General features: G+C 35.8%; 1 protein-coding gene across 1 annotated transcript; it reads left to right on the plus strand.

Annotated features, from left to right (window-relative positions):
* Nucleotides 1-2,254: 2,254 nt before the first annotated feature.
* Nucleotides 2,255-7,211, plus strand: LOC125871454 (heat stress transcription factor A-8). The gene is made up of 2 exons (XM_049552043.1): nucleotides 2,255-2,690; nucleotides 6,044-7,211. The coding sequence occupies exons 1-2, from the start codon at nucleotides 2,475-2,477 to the stop codon at nucleotides 7,010-7,012; spliced, it is 1,185 nt and encodes a 394-aa protein (XP_049408000.1). The 5' UTR covers nucleotides 2,255-2,474; the 3' UTR covers nucleotides 7,013-7,211.
* Nucleotides 7,212-14,215: the final 7,004 nt, after the last annotated feature.

Below are 14,215 nucleotides of genomic sequence, written 5' to 3' on the forward strand. Positions count from 1 at the left end.
AAGCTGATCACGCGCGTTTTCAATACGTTGAGCTGGAGCTTTCCTTTTCCGAAACACCTTCGATCACCGCCTCACTATCATAATATTGGTCATGACATCAAAACATGCGTTTAGGCACTAAAATCACAATAATTAGAGACATACCCAAAATTGAGTAAAATATGAGAGTATGGGACCCGTACCGAAAATTTCAAAATTGACACTGTCAACAGGTCCTAATTAACTTGCAGAGTTTGTGTCTCAAAATGGGACACAATTAAATGGAGCTTGGCCAGCCCTTCGGTACAAAAAAATACTTTCAATACGAGCCCCATGCACTACCCCAATGACCCCACAATGATGCCCTATTGAAATCCGACACAACGCAATTGAAAACTTCCAAATAGGAGCTCCATAGTTTGAGAATTTGAATTTAGAAATATGGAGTAGATGTTTATTTTCGAGTTGATCTTTAATTAAATGACCAGTCAACAGACCTTCGCGAAGGTGAGACCTAGTTAGCGAATGTGAAACGTTGGGCCCTAGAGCTCCGGCAACATGCATCCCATCCCGCGAAAGCGGACGGTCAACCTATTGGACCTTCTCAAACGCGACCCACAGTCGCGATGACCAAACACCCTAGTCTTTGTGAACGCCGAGGAGAACATCACTAGTCACCGTAACCTGAGGCGCGCAAACACGAAGAAGAATAGGTGTTGCACTAACTGGTGCAACAAGGCTCAAAACCCTAATGGGGTGCTCGAGATTAGTTCGGAATCCTGTACACGCAAACGAAATATCCTACATGACCAAATTCGACATTCCAGACTTAACTAAGATGTCGAAAACTTCTAATCGAGATCGTCGCGATAAAAAGTGGATCCCACATCCATACTCCGTTTCAAGTCAAATTCCACAAAGGAGCTCGAAATGAGCCTGGAAGCCTCGGAATCCGCACCAAAGGTCCTTCAAGACCAACCTCGACGTTTAGGAGCTAACAGAACCGTCATGAATGCATTCTAAGGCTGTCAACCTTAAGTTTTGACCGAAGTCAACCGTTCAAGTTTCAAAAGCTCCAAAACACAAAAACTTGCACTAAACCCAAACGAACGACCGAAATGTTAGTCCCAGTAAGTCATAAATGGCTTGGAGTTGCTACATGAAAGCTCTAAACACCAAAAAGTTATAAAAAAAAATATAGTAGAAAATGACCTAAATGATCATTACACATGATTCCCATTGCATCAGGAGAAGTTGGTTAAGAAACTTATCAACAATTGAAATTAATTTTAAAATGTTTATAGTAATGTATGTAGTATTTAAAAATATAAGTGAAAAAAATAATTTATCTATAACTTTAATAAAAAAAATATTTAAAATATCAATAAAAGACCTTCAGGCAAGTGAATGATTGAGTATGAAGTCTCAACATAATTTTACATGCTTAATACTTTGAAATATCAAGTTAAGGAAAAATTAGATAAATATTCATTAGAACTCAATAATCACTTATTACACAATATGGCCCATTCGACAATTTTCATTTTTCAAATAATGCATTTTAGCCCCATTGCTTTTCCTTTCTTCTTCTCTTGTTAATTTCCAAATTCCTCTTCACCCCACTCGATTAAAGCTAATGTATCTTGTACATTTTGTTTTTCATCTCTTCAAATACCAATACATCTTCTACTACTAATCTACTAACATCCATGATTGGCAAGAGTCCATTTCTAAACATTTCTTGAGCTCCCATGTTGGAGAAATTCATGTGGGAGATATTGAATTTATGAATAATATATCAAAACATTCGAAATATAGAGATGAGTTCATATTTAAAATTTTTGGATTACTTAGAAAAAATTTGAGTTGGCTGAAATTGAAAAAGAATAAGCTCATTGAGGAAGTTGAATTACTGCAATGTATAAATATTATATAAATAATGTTTATAAATGTATATACATCTTTGATACATAGTTATACATTATATATATACACAACTATACACTATTGATATATTATATAATAATTTATACAATTGACAATATAACTATTTCTTTTGATTTTTCATTTGGTGTCTGCTATCTGCATTAAAGTTCGACTAATCAGAATTTGAACCGAGTAAAACCCTATCCAGGAAAAATACTACCTACCATAATTTTTTTTTTTTCATACAAGGGCTCAAACCCGAGACATCGAACAACATATGAGTATTTTGTTAAGGTATATAATTATGTAGAGCCCTAAAATTTGTGACCAATAGTTCTTTATATCGGCTGCGGTGTGCAGTTCCACACGAATAGAAATAGGAATACTCGTATGAAGTTAAAAGCCATTTTGGTTCGAATTCGTCTCTCTTTCCTTACAACTTCCCCTTTACTTCTTTAGCCGTACAAGGGTTTATTGTGCGTAATTGGGAAGCTGTGTTTCTTTCATTTGTATATATAAGATTGCAGAAAGGATAATTGAGTTGAATTGTGTTGTTGAAGTTGGGAATTATGGTGAAATCGTTTGAGAATGGGGTATCTGTTGCACCATTCTTGTTGAAGTGTTATGAAATGGTGGAGGATGAGTCAACGGACGGCTTGATTTCTTGGAATCAATCTGAGAAAAGTTTCATCATATGGGATGTTCCTAAATTTTCATCTGAATTGCTTCCTAAATACTTCAAGCATAGCAACTTCTCCAGCTTCATTCGTCAACTCAACATCTATGTAAACTCTCTTTTTCCCTATTCACTCTCTTTGATTTCATTTCAGTTTTTTTGAATTGTGTTGGATTTTGATGATTCTGAGATGGGTTAGTGATGTAATTAATTCCTTAATAGGAATGAAAGTATGGAGAATCAAGAATCTGGATTAGATTATTTTAGTTCTAACAATTGAGCAGCTTGATTACCTTTGAGTTAATACCACTTCTTTGGGCAGTGATCTGTGTGTTTGTGAAGTTATAAAACATTCAAATGTCTTTTCTTTTTATGGCAATAAATTGTGAACTATTACCAGACCAACAATCCAATACACCTATGGAGCATCTATACTCTCAACCACCTAACTTGGTTCCGAGAATGATAGACCTCTATTATACTAATTACAGAGTTGCTGAATTAAATCTATATTCTTCGGGCCCCTTTTTTGATTCCGTGAACATGTCTATCCGATCCTTAATTACATGCTTTATTTGTTGAATTACAAAAACTGCTAGTCATAGTGACCCCGCTAAAGATTTTATGATTCCTAGCTTGCCAAATATAGTAAATTATAGCTCCATAAGTCAGCTGCAATAACTTCTTTCCTGAATCTAGTCCAGTGCTTCTGGTTGATGCCTTTGAGCATGAGCTGAACCCCTTGAATATGCATTCTGATTCCAGTCCATATCTGCATTGCATTCCAAACCTCCATGATGCATACACACTGTGAGAATAGGTGCTCAGCATTCTCTGCCATATGTCTATTACAAAGAACACATGTTTGGTTGCCTTTATCCAATCCCATCTTGTGAAGTCTATCTTTAGTTAGTAGTCTTCCCATCTCAGCAAGCCAGAGGATGAACCTGTGCTTTGGTATTGCGATTCTGTTCCATATACTCCAGTGCTATCAAGTAGTGGCCATTTCCAGTCAAACAATAATAAACATTCACATACCAATCATGCATTCTCGACTTTAGTTTATGCAGTGCCCTCCAGTACCACCTACAGTCTGTATTAGCTCCCTTTATCCAGAAGTTTGTGTCATTGTTCATATAAATTCCATGTATCCATCACAACCCACAATGAATCCTTTCTCTCCATTAACCACCAAACAAGCTTTCCCACTGATGCTATGTTCCATAGTTTACATCCTTTAATGTTTAAACCACCTTGCTTCTTTGGTCTACAAACATTTTTCCATGCCACTAAGGCTACCTTCTTCTTCATTTCTGTACTTCCCCACAAGAATTCTCTACACTTTTTATCCACTTCCTTGATCACACTTTGTGGAAGGAGAAATACGGCACCCCAAAAGTTATGCTGAGAAAACAAAACAGAGTTAATAATCTGTAGCTTGCCTGCATAGGAAAGGTGTCTAGTTGAGACTGCTTTGAACTTTTCAGTGATCCTTGTACATAATTGTTGACATTCTATTTCAGTCTGCTTCCTTGGCGACAGTGGAAGGTCCAGGTACCTCATAAGGAACTTGCCTAGCTCAAGGCCCGTCAACTCCAGTAGTCTTTGCCTCATATCATCCTTCACCCCTGCTAGGTAGATACTTGATTTCTCAGAGTTTGCCCTTAGACCAATAGCTCGGGAGAAATGCAATAAGACCTCCCCCACTCTTTTTACTGATGCATCATGCCCCTTATAAAAAATTATCAAATCATTTGCAAAGATGTGGTGATTAATATTCAGAATTTTACACATAGGATGGTGGTTGAAATCAGGCAGCCGGCTCATCTTAGTCAACAGACTAATAATGTTCACTTCAGCTGATTACAGAGGAGTTTGACCTCCTGTTTTGTGAGGCCATTTAGGCCCCTTACATTCCAACACACTACATTAACCATTCCCCTTAGGGATTGGTTTTGTAGCCCCACATTCCTGACTTGTTCTGCAGCCATCTCTTCCTCTCCCACTTGAGTCAAAGATTGGAATGAATTATTTACTACCACAGCTATAGACGCGTTTGCATTATCCTGAACCCTTTGCTTCCCATTGCCACACTGAAGTCTCCTTGGTTCAAATCTCTCCTCCCTGCCTTTATCTTCTTGCTGTCTACCTGGTTCCTCTACCCCTGTCCCAGTAGTACTTTTTGGTATAGGATTTAACTTCCTACACTCTGCCTATAAATGGCCATACTTATGGCAATGCTCATATAAGGAAGGCTTCCAATCATAGGACACCGTCTGTGTAAGCACTACTCCCTTTTCATTCCGGAACATCACTTCTTCTGAAAGTTCATTACCCACCTTCACCTCTACTAACAATCTCGCAAAGCTTAGCCCCAATTTCTTTTCAGTGTACTTATCAACCATTAAAGGCTTCCCCACTAGGCTTCCAGTCTTGCTCAACCCTTTTGCACTCCAATAGTTGAAGTCTAATCCAGGCAGCTTAATCCAAATAGGGACTGTCATTAATTCTTCCTTGGAAAACTCCATTTCAGGTGACCATCCTTTGAAAATAAGTGGCTTAAAGCTACTTAATGTGTACAAGTTGTTATTCTAATTTAAACCAAACAATCCACAGATGGATTATTTGCCTGGGCTGCATTTTTCAAGTATCTAAGCAACACTGTACATAGTCCCTTTGGGACATCTGATAAAATTGGATCAGCACTGTAATTAGAAGCTCAAGAATATAACTCATTTTCTATTTGCAATAGACAGGTCTTCTTTGACATTTACATAATGAAATATTGTATCAATCTGTTATTTGATACATTATTTGCACTCACTATGAGCTTCTGTAGTCCTTTTGAGGATGTGGATTTTAGTTTATATTGTTCTGGAAGATTTTCGGACTTCCTGATTATTGACTTCTCAGAAAGTATTCTACTCCATACGAAGCAGGACACTCATAATATAAAGGACACAGTATTTTCTGGGGTTAGCTAAGCCAATATCTGATAGATGGTAATTCCTCACAATGCATCTTTTTTATTGGGCAAAATGAAAATGGTAAAATGCTAAGTTTGAGCCATTTAAATGTTTGTTAGTCTGTGAATTCATAGGCATTGTTTGCATATTAAAATCTGCATACTGCAATTGGCAGTTTCTCAAGTTTGGCTCCCTCTCTTCTTTCATCAAAATTATCATTGTTGTCTACCGGTTGATAGGTTGTTATTTTCAGAAGTTTGGTCTATGTGTCACTTGTGATGATCCGAATATGCGCAGGCCGCAGAGGATTGTCGTGTAAGATATAGTTGTTCTTGTATGCTTTAATCATATTGGTCATCTATGATTAATATTCTTGATAATTTTTTCTGATTAACAAGTTCAGAGGTGGCTAGTTAATAATGTCATTCATGTTGTTTATTGGTTTGTTAAAGTATATTTCATATTTCACTAATTGTTAAGATTTTCAATTATTCAGGGTTTCCATAAAACTGATACAGATAGATGGGAATTTTTGAATGATTGCTTTGTCAAAGGCCAAAAGCATTTTTTAAAGAATATTGTTAGAAGGAAACAGTCCAGTGTGGCCCAAAAGAAACCATCCCAGCTGGAGGAGATCAAGTCTTGTACATCTGAAGAAAGTAAGAATCTTGAACTGTGGAAAGAAGTTGAGAATCTTAAGGATGAAAGAAATGTTCTCACGCAGGAGTTAGTCAAGCTTAAGGAACACCAGCAGAATTCAGAGAGTAAGTTGATACTTCTACGAGAACAACTAAAAGTCAGGGAGAAAAATCAACAACAGATGCTTTCCTTCATTGTTATGGCTATGCAAAGCCCAAGTTTTTTGGTTCAGTTTTTCCAGCCCAAGGAAACAAGTTGGTGTATGAGTGAAAATGGTAATAATATACTGAGTGAAGTTGAAGATGATTGCGTAGATACACCATCCGATCGAGCAATTGTGAGGTATCATCCTCCCACTCATGAAGAAGCTGCAGAGCCCCCCCTATGCGCTGAACCTGAACCTGCTTTGGATTCTCAGAAACCTATGGAGCTCGATTTTTCTTCCAATGAATTAAAAGATATGTTTTCCAATATAGATTTCTTCTCAGGATTAATGGATGAAAAGCTGCTTGCTTTTGAAAATAGGGTCCCTCTTACTTTGCCATATTATCCTGATGATGACAACTTGTTGGAACAGCTGCTTTTGTCCAGTCCAATAACAGAGAATAAAGAAGGCGAAGTGATAGATAATCAAGCTTGCTCCCATGCTGGCATGGAGACTGACTTGTCATTCCAGCCAATAGAGTCTGGAACTTTTTCAGGTTCAGAGGAACCATTTCATAGTCTGGAAGATAAAAAGATGGAAATGGCTTTGCTGGAGACTCAGTCAGACAACTTAAGTAATATGGATATACTTACTGAACAGCTGGGGCATAGTAAATTCTGAAGGGAGCCCAACCCGCTTATACAAATTGCGAAGATCTATTGTTGAATCTTCCTTTCATTTTCTTCTTCTCTTCTTTTTTAAACTCGTGATTATTGTAACTCAGTATGCATAGTTGAAATAGAAAAGAACACTGTACTTGATCTTTTACCTTTATCTATGTTTCTTTCCATGCTGAAGATCTTTTCCAATTGCAGTTGAATAGAGGTGCTGCTCAATCATGCAGTAACTATCTTCCTTTTTGAATTGAGGAGAGTATTTCAAAAGATAGTTGGCCAGCTGAATTATAGGCTACATTCTCCACAAAATGGACTTACATCTAGCGATTAATAGAGTACTTTGAGATGTAGGGATCGAGTTATCCAGTGCTGGATGTTGTTACTCAGGTATAAGCTTTTGCCTGGGCACTTGAAAGCGTAGAGTAATTGTTTAAGATGTTGGTATCCCAATCTGGAAGGTGTCAAATGGTTTTGACGACGAGTTTTAAGAACATTGATGAAGAAAATCACCTTCAAGAACAATACGGAGAATTGCAAACCAAGCAATACATGACGAAACCTCTATTGAATACAAAACATGTCAAACAGGAGTGCTAGATACCTTCTAGTTCAAAGGTAGAAGTGGAGCTCACCAAGTGTACTGTGTCTAATGAGAAGGTCTCTCAACCTATACATTAGATCCTGCATTTCAGAAAATGCAATCGCCCAGTCATAGGGATCTGAGTATATATAAAACATGTACTCATATGCAAGACAGACAAAATAACAAGTAAACAAGAAAGCTCATCTGAATCAGGTATTAAACAAGAGAAAATGAAGACAAGTTAATATCAAAAACACTTTATAACTCATGAGTCATGACTTAGCCTTATTATTCCAATTGTCTTTAGATTGTTCATTAGCAAGTGAGCAAGTAATAGCTTATACATATGGATAACAATGTCTTATATATCTTTTCAAGTGATAAGCCTCGAGGGAAATCTTTGGTACATGAATATCATAAGTTATCTTTTACAAGTGAGTGAGCCATTTATAAGTGATTCGATCTTGTATGTCTTATAGCACATGAAGGTACGGTTGTAGAGGCTCACAAGTGTAGATCGGCTTGCAGGTAGGTACGCCATAAATGGCTTATCAAGGTGAACAGTAGAACAAGTGCATCATGTTCCTGCTGATGAAATGTATACACGAGTAATGCCATTGCCAGATGAAGATCATAGGCACGAATCATATACATGAACATGTGGCATATGATAGTGTAACATCTCAGAAATCCAATGTAAGATCAGATCATGCCTATCAAAACCTAAGGGATTAAGTGGTCAAGAATCTGCACAAAATGAATTTTTATGGACACAATCTACGGGCCATAAATGGAACCACGAATTGTCGATGGTCTCGTGAATCAACTTCAGAGACTTGGGATTCTGTCTTGAGTTTCACGAAGGCAAACCACGGGACGTAAATGGAACCACAGACCGTGAATTGTGTCCTCGTAGAATGATGTGCAGGGAAACTTAGTACTGTTTCTATTGGTTCACTTTTACGGACACAATCTATGGGCTGTAGATGGAATCACGGACCGTAGATCGGTCTCGTGGATTGAACTTCAGAGACTGGAATTTTATCTTGAATTCCACAGACCATAGATCATTCCATGGACGTAGATGGCTTTTGTGGAGAGTTCCGATAGTTTTTCTTTCAAGGTTGCTTTGGTCTTTTTCCAATCTTTTAACTCTTACTGTGTCGTTTTGGCCTATCTTAAGTGGGATTAGGGGAAAACAGTCGATTAAAACCCCTTCCCTTATTCCAAACACTTAGAATTATCTGATCAAACTCTTCTCAAGCAAGAAATTAGGGTTCTCTATCTTCAAGCTTTAGTTTAAGAATTTTATCGGATGTTTTTATTTTAGGTATGCAAGATTTCATCAATGAGTATCCTTTCACCCACTGAGTCCCAAATAAAACCTTATTCTTTGTTAATTAAATTCTACAAAACTCAGGGTTTCAATGAGAAGAATGAATTACATCATATGTTAGTTTCTCTTTATGAATATTCTATGAATACATGTTTTACCTCAAATTCAGTGTTCTTAAAATTATTTTCATGAACCCTAGGAATATAGATATTTCATGCCTCCAGATTGTGTTGTTTTAAATTGCATGTTTCTTTCAAAATGCAAAAATTGTCATGATTAGCTTAATAACCAGTTTATCAGTCCTTCATGCTTAGAGATGCTTGCAGATAAAGTGTCTATTAGTGTTGAACGATTTTCAGTATTTATGAGCTATTCGATATTAGTAGTATCATCATATTGTCAACATAAATTATGTTGGGAGTACTACTTAGCACTGAGAGGACATAGGGATGAAGGCTCGCATGTCAGTCAGAACTAAGATCTTTAACAACAATCTCTAAGTCTCAGAACTGTGTGCCATAGTAGGTTCTTAAAGGTCACCCAACATACCAGGACTGGCACCTTAGTCCTTTTTGGACATTAGCTTAGTGGTACAACATTAGATTATATTAGCCTTTATACCGTGACAAGGTATATTTGCCCTTTTTCTGTGTGGATTTTATATCGAGCTTCATGTTTCGACTCACATGATTATATGCCGATTAATAGTATCTCCCACAGTCCAGTCTCACATGTTGCATGACCTTGTAGATACATAATTCAATTCAGTACTTATCGGTTGTATTTTTTTACTAGTGGGTCATTGCATCGGTTCATGTAGTTCTGTTCAACATTTTAGATTTACCATGTTCAATTTACTAGATTTGTGATACATCTCTCATACTCAGTACATTCAAAATAGTGACTGCATACCTTTCTGTGCTATATTATTTTGTAATATAGGTTCAGACGTTCAATATCCATCTCAGGTTAGTACCGCTTTCGATCAGCTCAGTAGCAGTATTGGTGAGTCCTCATCCTTTGAGGACAAACTTAACATTATTTTAGTATTTACTCTTTTAGTTTTCAGATAGTTAAAGTTAGCTGGGTGCTTGTACCAACAACTCATAGTAGAGACTTTTAGACAGTTTGATAGTAGTATCAACTTATAATTTGTTCAGATATTTTCGACTTATCCATTTAGTGTTTTGGATTTAATACACCTTGCAAATTCAGCTTCTGCATCATTTATTTTCAGTTGTTATTTATACACATCTTAATATCACGTCAAATCGTGAATTAGTTTAGGTCACTTATAATTCTAAGCACCGTATTACGATTAGGGATAGTCTCAGATCATGACAGATAGGATGACAAGTGAACAAGTGATGAGTGAGTCATGTGAACAAATGAATAAGTGAACAACTAGAAGTAAAACTCGTGATCATATGAAAGAGATAGGTATTATATGTGTGAGTATTTTCCTTTCATATCGCTCTCAACTTCCCGAATGGCTTCTTCAGTATTCTAACCATGCATGATATTTTGGAAGGACTACATCTTTCATTATCAACTTTCTGACCTAGCGGTCTAGTATGATCATTGGAACTTTTTCAAATGGTAAGTCCTTAGTGCATCCAATTCCCTTTGTACGAAAAACAAGTGAAGGATTCCCTACACATTTAAGTAATGCAAAATATCGGGCACACTACAACTAATTGTAGAGGCAAATCTACCTTATAGGATGCCTGGCCAATTCTTCGTGTAATTCTATAGGAACTAATGTTTCTAGGGCTCATTTTACCTTTGTTTTCGAATCGCAAGACACATTTCATAGGCGAAACTTTCCGAACACTCAATGATTAATGTGAAACTCTAAGTCTTTCTATTGGATATCTTTAAAAGACTTTTGTTGGTTCAAACTTATGGCACAATAAACAAATATTTCCATACTTAGTACAAGTCACAAAATACTTATAGTGTTAGGATCAAACACTTACTATTATGCCAAAAGTTATAGCATATAGCAAGGGTACAACTTTATTTTTTAACTAAGTCCATCAAGCAAGCGCCATGTTCGATCATTACTCCTACCCGACCACTCCAGCCCCTCATGGGCTTTCCACAGGCAGGATGTTGGCATTACTCAACAATTCCCCTCCCAACACCTGCCAGAATGTTGCTCTTGGAAATTGAACTCACAACATTGGCTCTGATACCACTTTTTTTTTATCTGTCTTATAAGAATAAAACGGAAACAATTCTATCCTCTTAAAAGGAACGACTCAAAAATTAACCAAGATAATTTCATATCCATACAATCCATCCAATTCCAAAAAATGAGTACATAGTACTTTCTCTTTTAAATTTTATGATTAATGATTAATATATATATAAAAAATCATTCATTATTTCTCTTTTCATAAAAAAATAAAAGACAAAGATGTACTATTTTGATAAAATAGTACTTCATGACAAATTGTAGTACATCTATGACAATTTGTTCACTCCTATTTTATTCATAAAACCAAGAAAAAATAGGAGTAGTACAAATTTCAAAGATGTAGAACAATTTGTCACGTTGTACATCTATGCCTTTTATGTTTTTTTTTTTTAAAAAAGGAAAGTGAATGTTTTTTTTTATATATTAATCATTAATCATACTAATTTAAAGAGAAAGTACAATGTACTCTATTTTTTTTTTTTTGGAATTGGTTGGATTGTATGGATACAAAAATATCTTGGTTAGTTTTTGAATCATTCATTTTAAGATGGTAGTACTGTTTCGATTTGATCCTTCTAAGATAAATAATGAAAAAAAAAGTTGTATCAGAGCCAAGGTTGTGGGTTTGATCCCCAAGAGCAATATTCTGCATGAGACAAGTGTTAGAAGGGGAGTTGTTGGTAATGTCAACATCCTACCTATGGCAAAGTCCATGAGGGGTTGGAGTGGCCCGAGTCAGAGTCATGATTGAACATGACGCTTTTTTAAAAAAAATAATTCAAAGTGTAGGACAAACCCATTTATTCAAACAAAAAAAACAAAAAATCTGATGGCTTGGGTTTAAAAGTGACCTAAGCCCAAATACATAATACCACATCTTGTATTGACAAAACAAACTGGAAATGGAAAGTCTTCTCCTTCACTGCTAGTCCCAGCTGATCCGCTTCTTCTCCGATCGACGTCGAGCTTCTCCAATGGTTTTTCTTTGATGAAATGGTGATAAAAAAGTCTTGAGCTTGAGCTGTATCCACTTTGGCATTCAAAAATTCTCACGAATGCCATGGATGAAGACTTCTTCATATCATTACCTTTTTCCGACATATCCAATCAAGGTAATCCCCACCCAAGACTGAATCACACCTTTGGCTCGATCAATTTTGAAATATGTAACTGATAAACCCCAAATTTGTGCAGGTTGAGCTCCGAAGAGCTGATACCACTGCCTCAAATCTCGTGTATACCAGGTAACCTCTTTGTTTTGATCTTTAAAACAAATATTTGACTTTCATTTTCCCGTAGCTATGAGTTGCAGCAATTATATTCAAGCATGCTTTTGTATGAACTAGTCATTTGTTCTCATGCACTCTCCTATGCTTCATTGATTGTTAAAGTTTTTGTTTTGGCATTTTTTGATTCTGATATTAGGAATACTCTGCTTATCTATCTGTAATAATTTTCCTGCTTGTGCTGGTAATTTAGTGTTAGAAAAGAATTGGATCCTTGTTGTACCTGCAAAACTAAAAACGTGGTTAGTTAAACAATCTGCTACACAGTTTCCCTCTCTAAAGATATGAATCACCACCAAATTCTTATCCTTCAACATCTTCTTGATGCACCTTATGTCCACTGATATGCTCTATGGTATTTTTCATATTTAATCAATGATTTTCTTCAGAATAAGAGAGTCTGTCTCCATGATTAGAGGCTTGAGATTGTTATTAACACAATACATCAATCCTTCTTTAAAGGCTCCTACCTCTGCTTCTAAAATACTGCATAACTCCACAGTTTCTGTCTCTACATAGACCAAGTCTCCATTGTTGTTTCTCATACTAAATACCTTTAAACTGAGGTGTATTTGATCTCTGCAAGATTCATCAGTGTTGCATTTAAAATGACATTTAGGAGGACAAACCCATTTCAGCACTTTACAAGATAGGATAAGAATGTAATCTTCCAAGAATTTGACAATTAGGGGCAACTGAGTAGGCATGTTGGATAGCCAAGGATATCTAGTTGTGGCCATTAGATAGATATTCTTATTGACCTCTCTTACCATAGCCTGTCTAGACATATTTCTGCCATGCGTATTTTATTTATTTTTTTCCAAATTTGCCATATAATGAATATAGGAACTGATCTAAATAATGGTTTTAGCTTGGGGTTGCATTCTTCCACCCACCATTGATAGATAGTCTGCTTCATCTAAATGAAAGGTCCTTGAATTTCAACAGCTCCTGAAAATGTTTTCCATAAATACTTTGCATTTGCTTGATAGATTTAGTTAAGAAATAAAGTTGTGTCTTTGCTATAAGCTATAAGTTTTGGCATGATGGTAAATTCTTGATTCTAAAAATTGTTATCAGAGCATGGTTGATTGATTTCGTTATTCGATGCTTCTATGTAATTTATAGTGAATTCACTGTGTTGTTGAAAGGAAAAATTATGACTAGTTTTTTTTTCTTCTGAAAATTGGTGAAGAAAAAATAATTATTTTAGAAGTGGTTAGGATTTTCTTTTGAAGCCTTTTGAATGTGAATTAATCACATTATAGATAGGATTCTTTGTCCAACAATGATAGTGACTCTGTGGTTTATTTGTTTTTTTTAATTCATAAGAAAAACTGTTGTTGTGGGGGCAATGAATTAAATGGTAACAAAAAATAGTTGAAATGTAAAAAGAGTGACTTAAGTTTTAATTATTGCGTGTAGGTGACAAACTTGTAATCAACTTTTAAAAATAATTGACTTTTTCTTAATAGGCCCTCAAGTTTTATTTTAACACTTCATCCACATTTTAACTAAAACCATAATTTAGAAAAGAGGAAAGCTCAAATTAGTCTTTTTTTCTTTTCTTAACCTCCCGCTCAAAGCTATCATATTTTCACATGTTTTTTTTTTTGCTTCTGATCTTCATCTCCAACATTGTTTAGTCTTTTTCTTCTTCTTCTATTGGTGTTGCGGCTTATTGTCGATTTCTTATTTGAAAAATTTGAGAAGAGAAAATCTCAAATTTTAGACTAACATGTGATTGGAAAAGGTTTAAGCTTTAGAAATCACTTAACAGGTAATTTTCAATCATTTTA

Source organism: Solanum stenotomum, chromosome 7 (assembly GCF_019186545.1).
Source record: "Solanum stenotomum isolate F172 chromosome 7, ASM1918654v1, whole genome shotgun sequence".
NCBI lineage: Eukaryota > Viridiplantae > Streptophyta > Magnoliopsida > Solanales > Solanaceae > Solanum > Solanum stenotomum.

Bases quoted from the DNA above. Each gene is read 5' to 3' on its own strand.
- LOC125871454 (XM_049552043.1), top strand. From the start codon at position 2,475: ATGGTGAAATCGTTTGAGAATGGGGTATCTGTTGCACCATTCTTGTTG. The intron at 2,691-6,043 runs GTAAACTCTCTT...TCAATTATTCAG, and splicing joins TTCGTCAACTCAACATCTAT to GGTTTCCATAAAACTGATAC.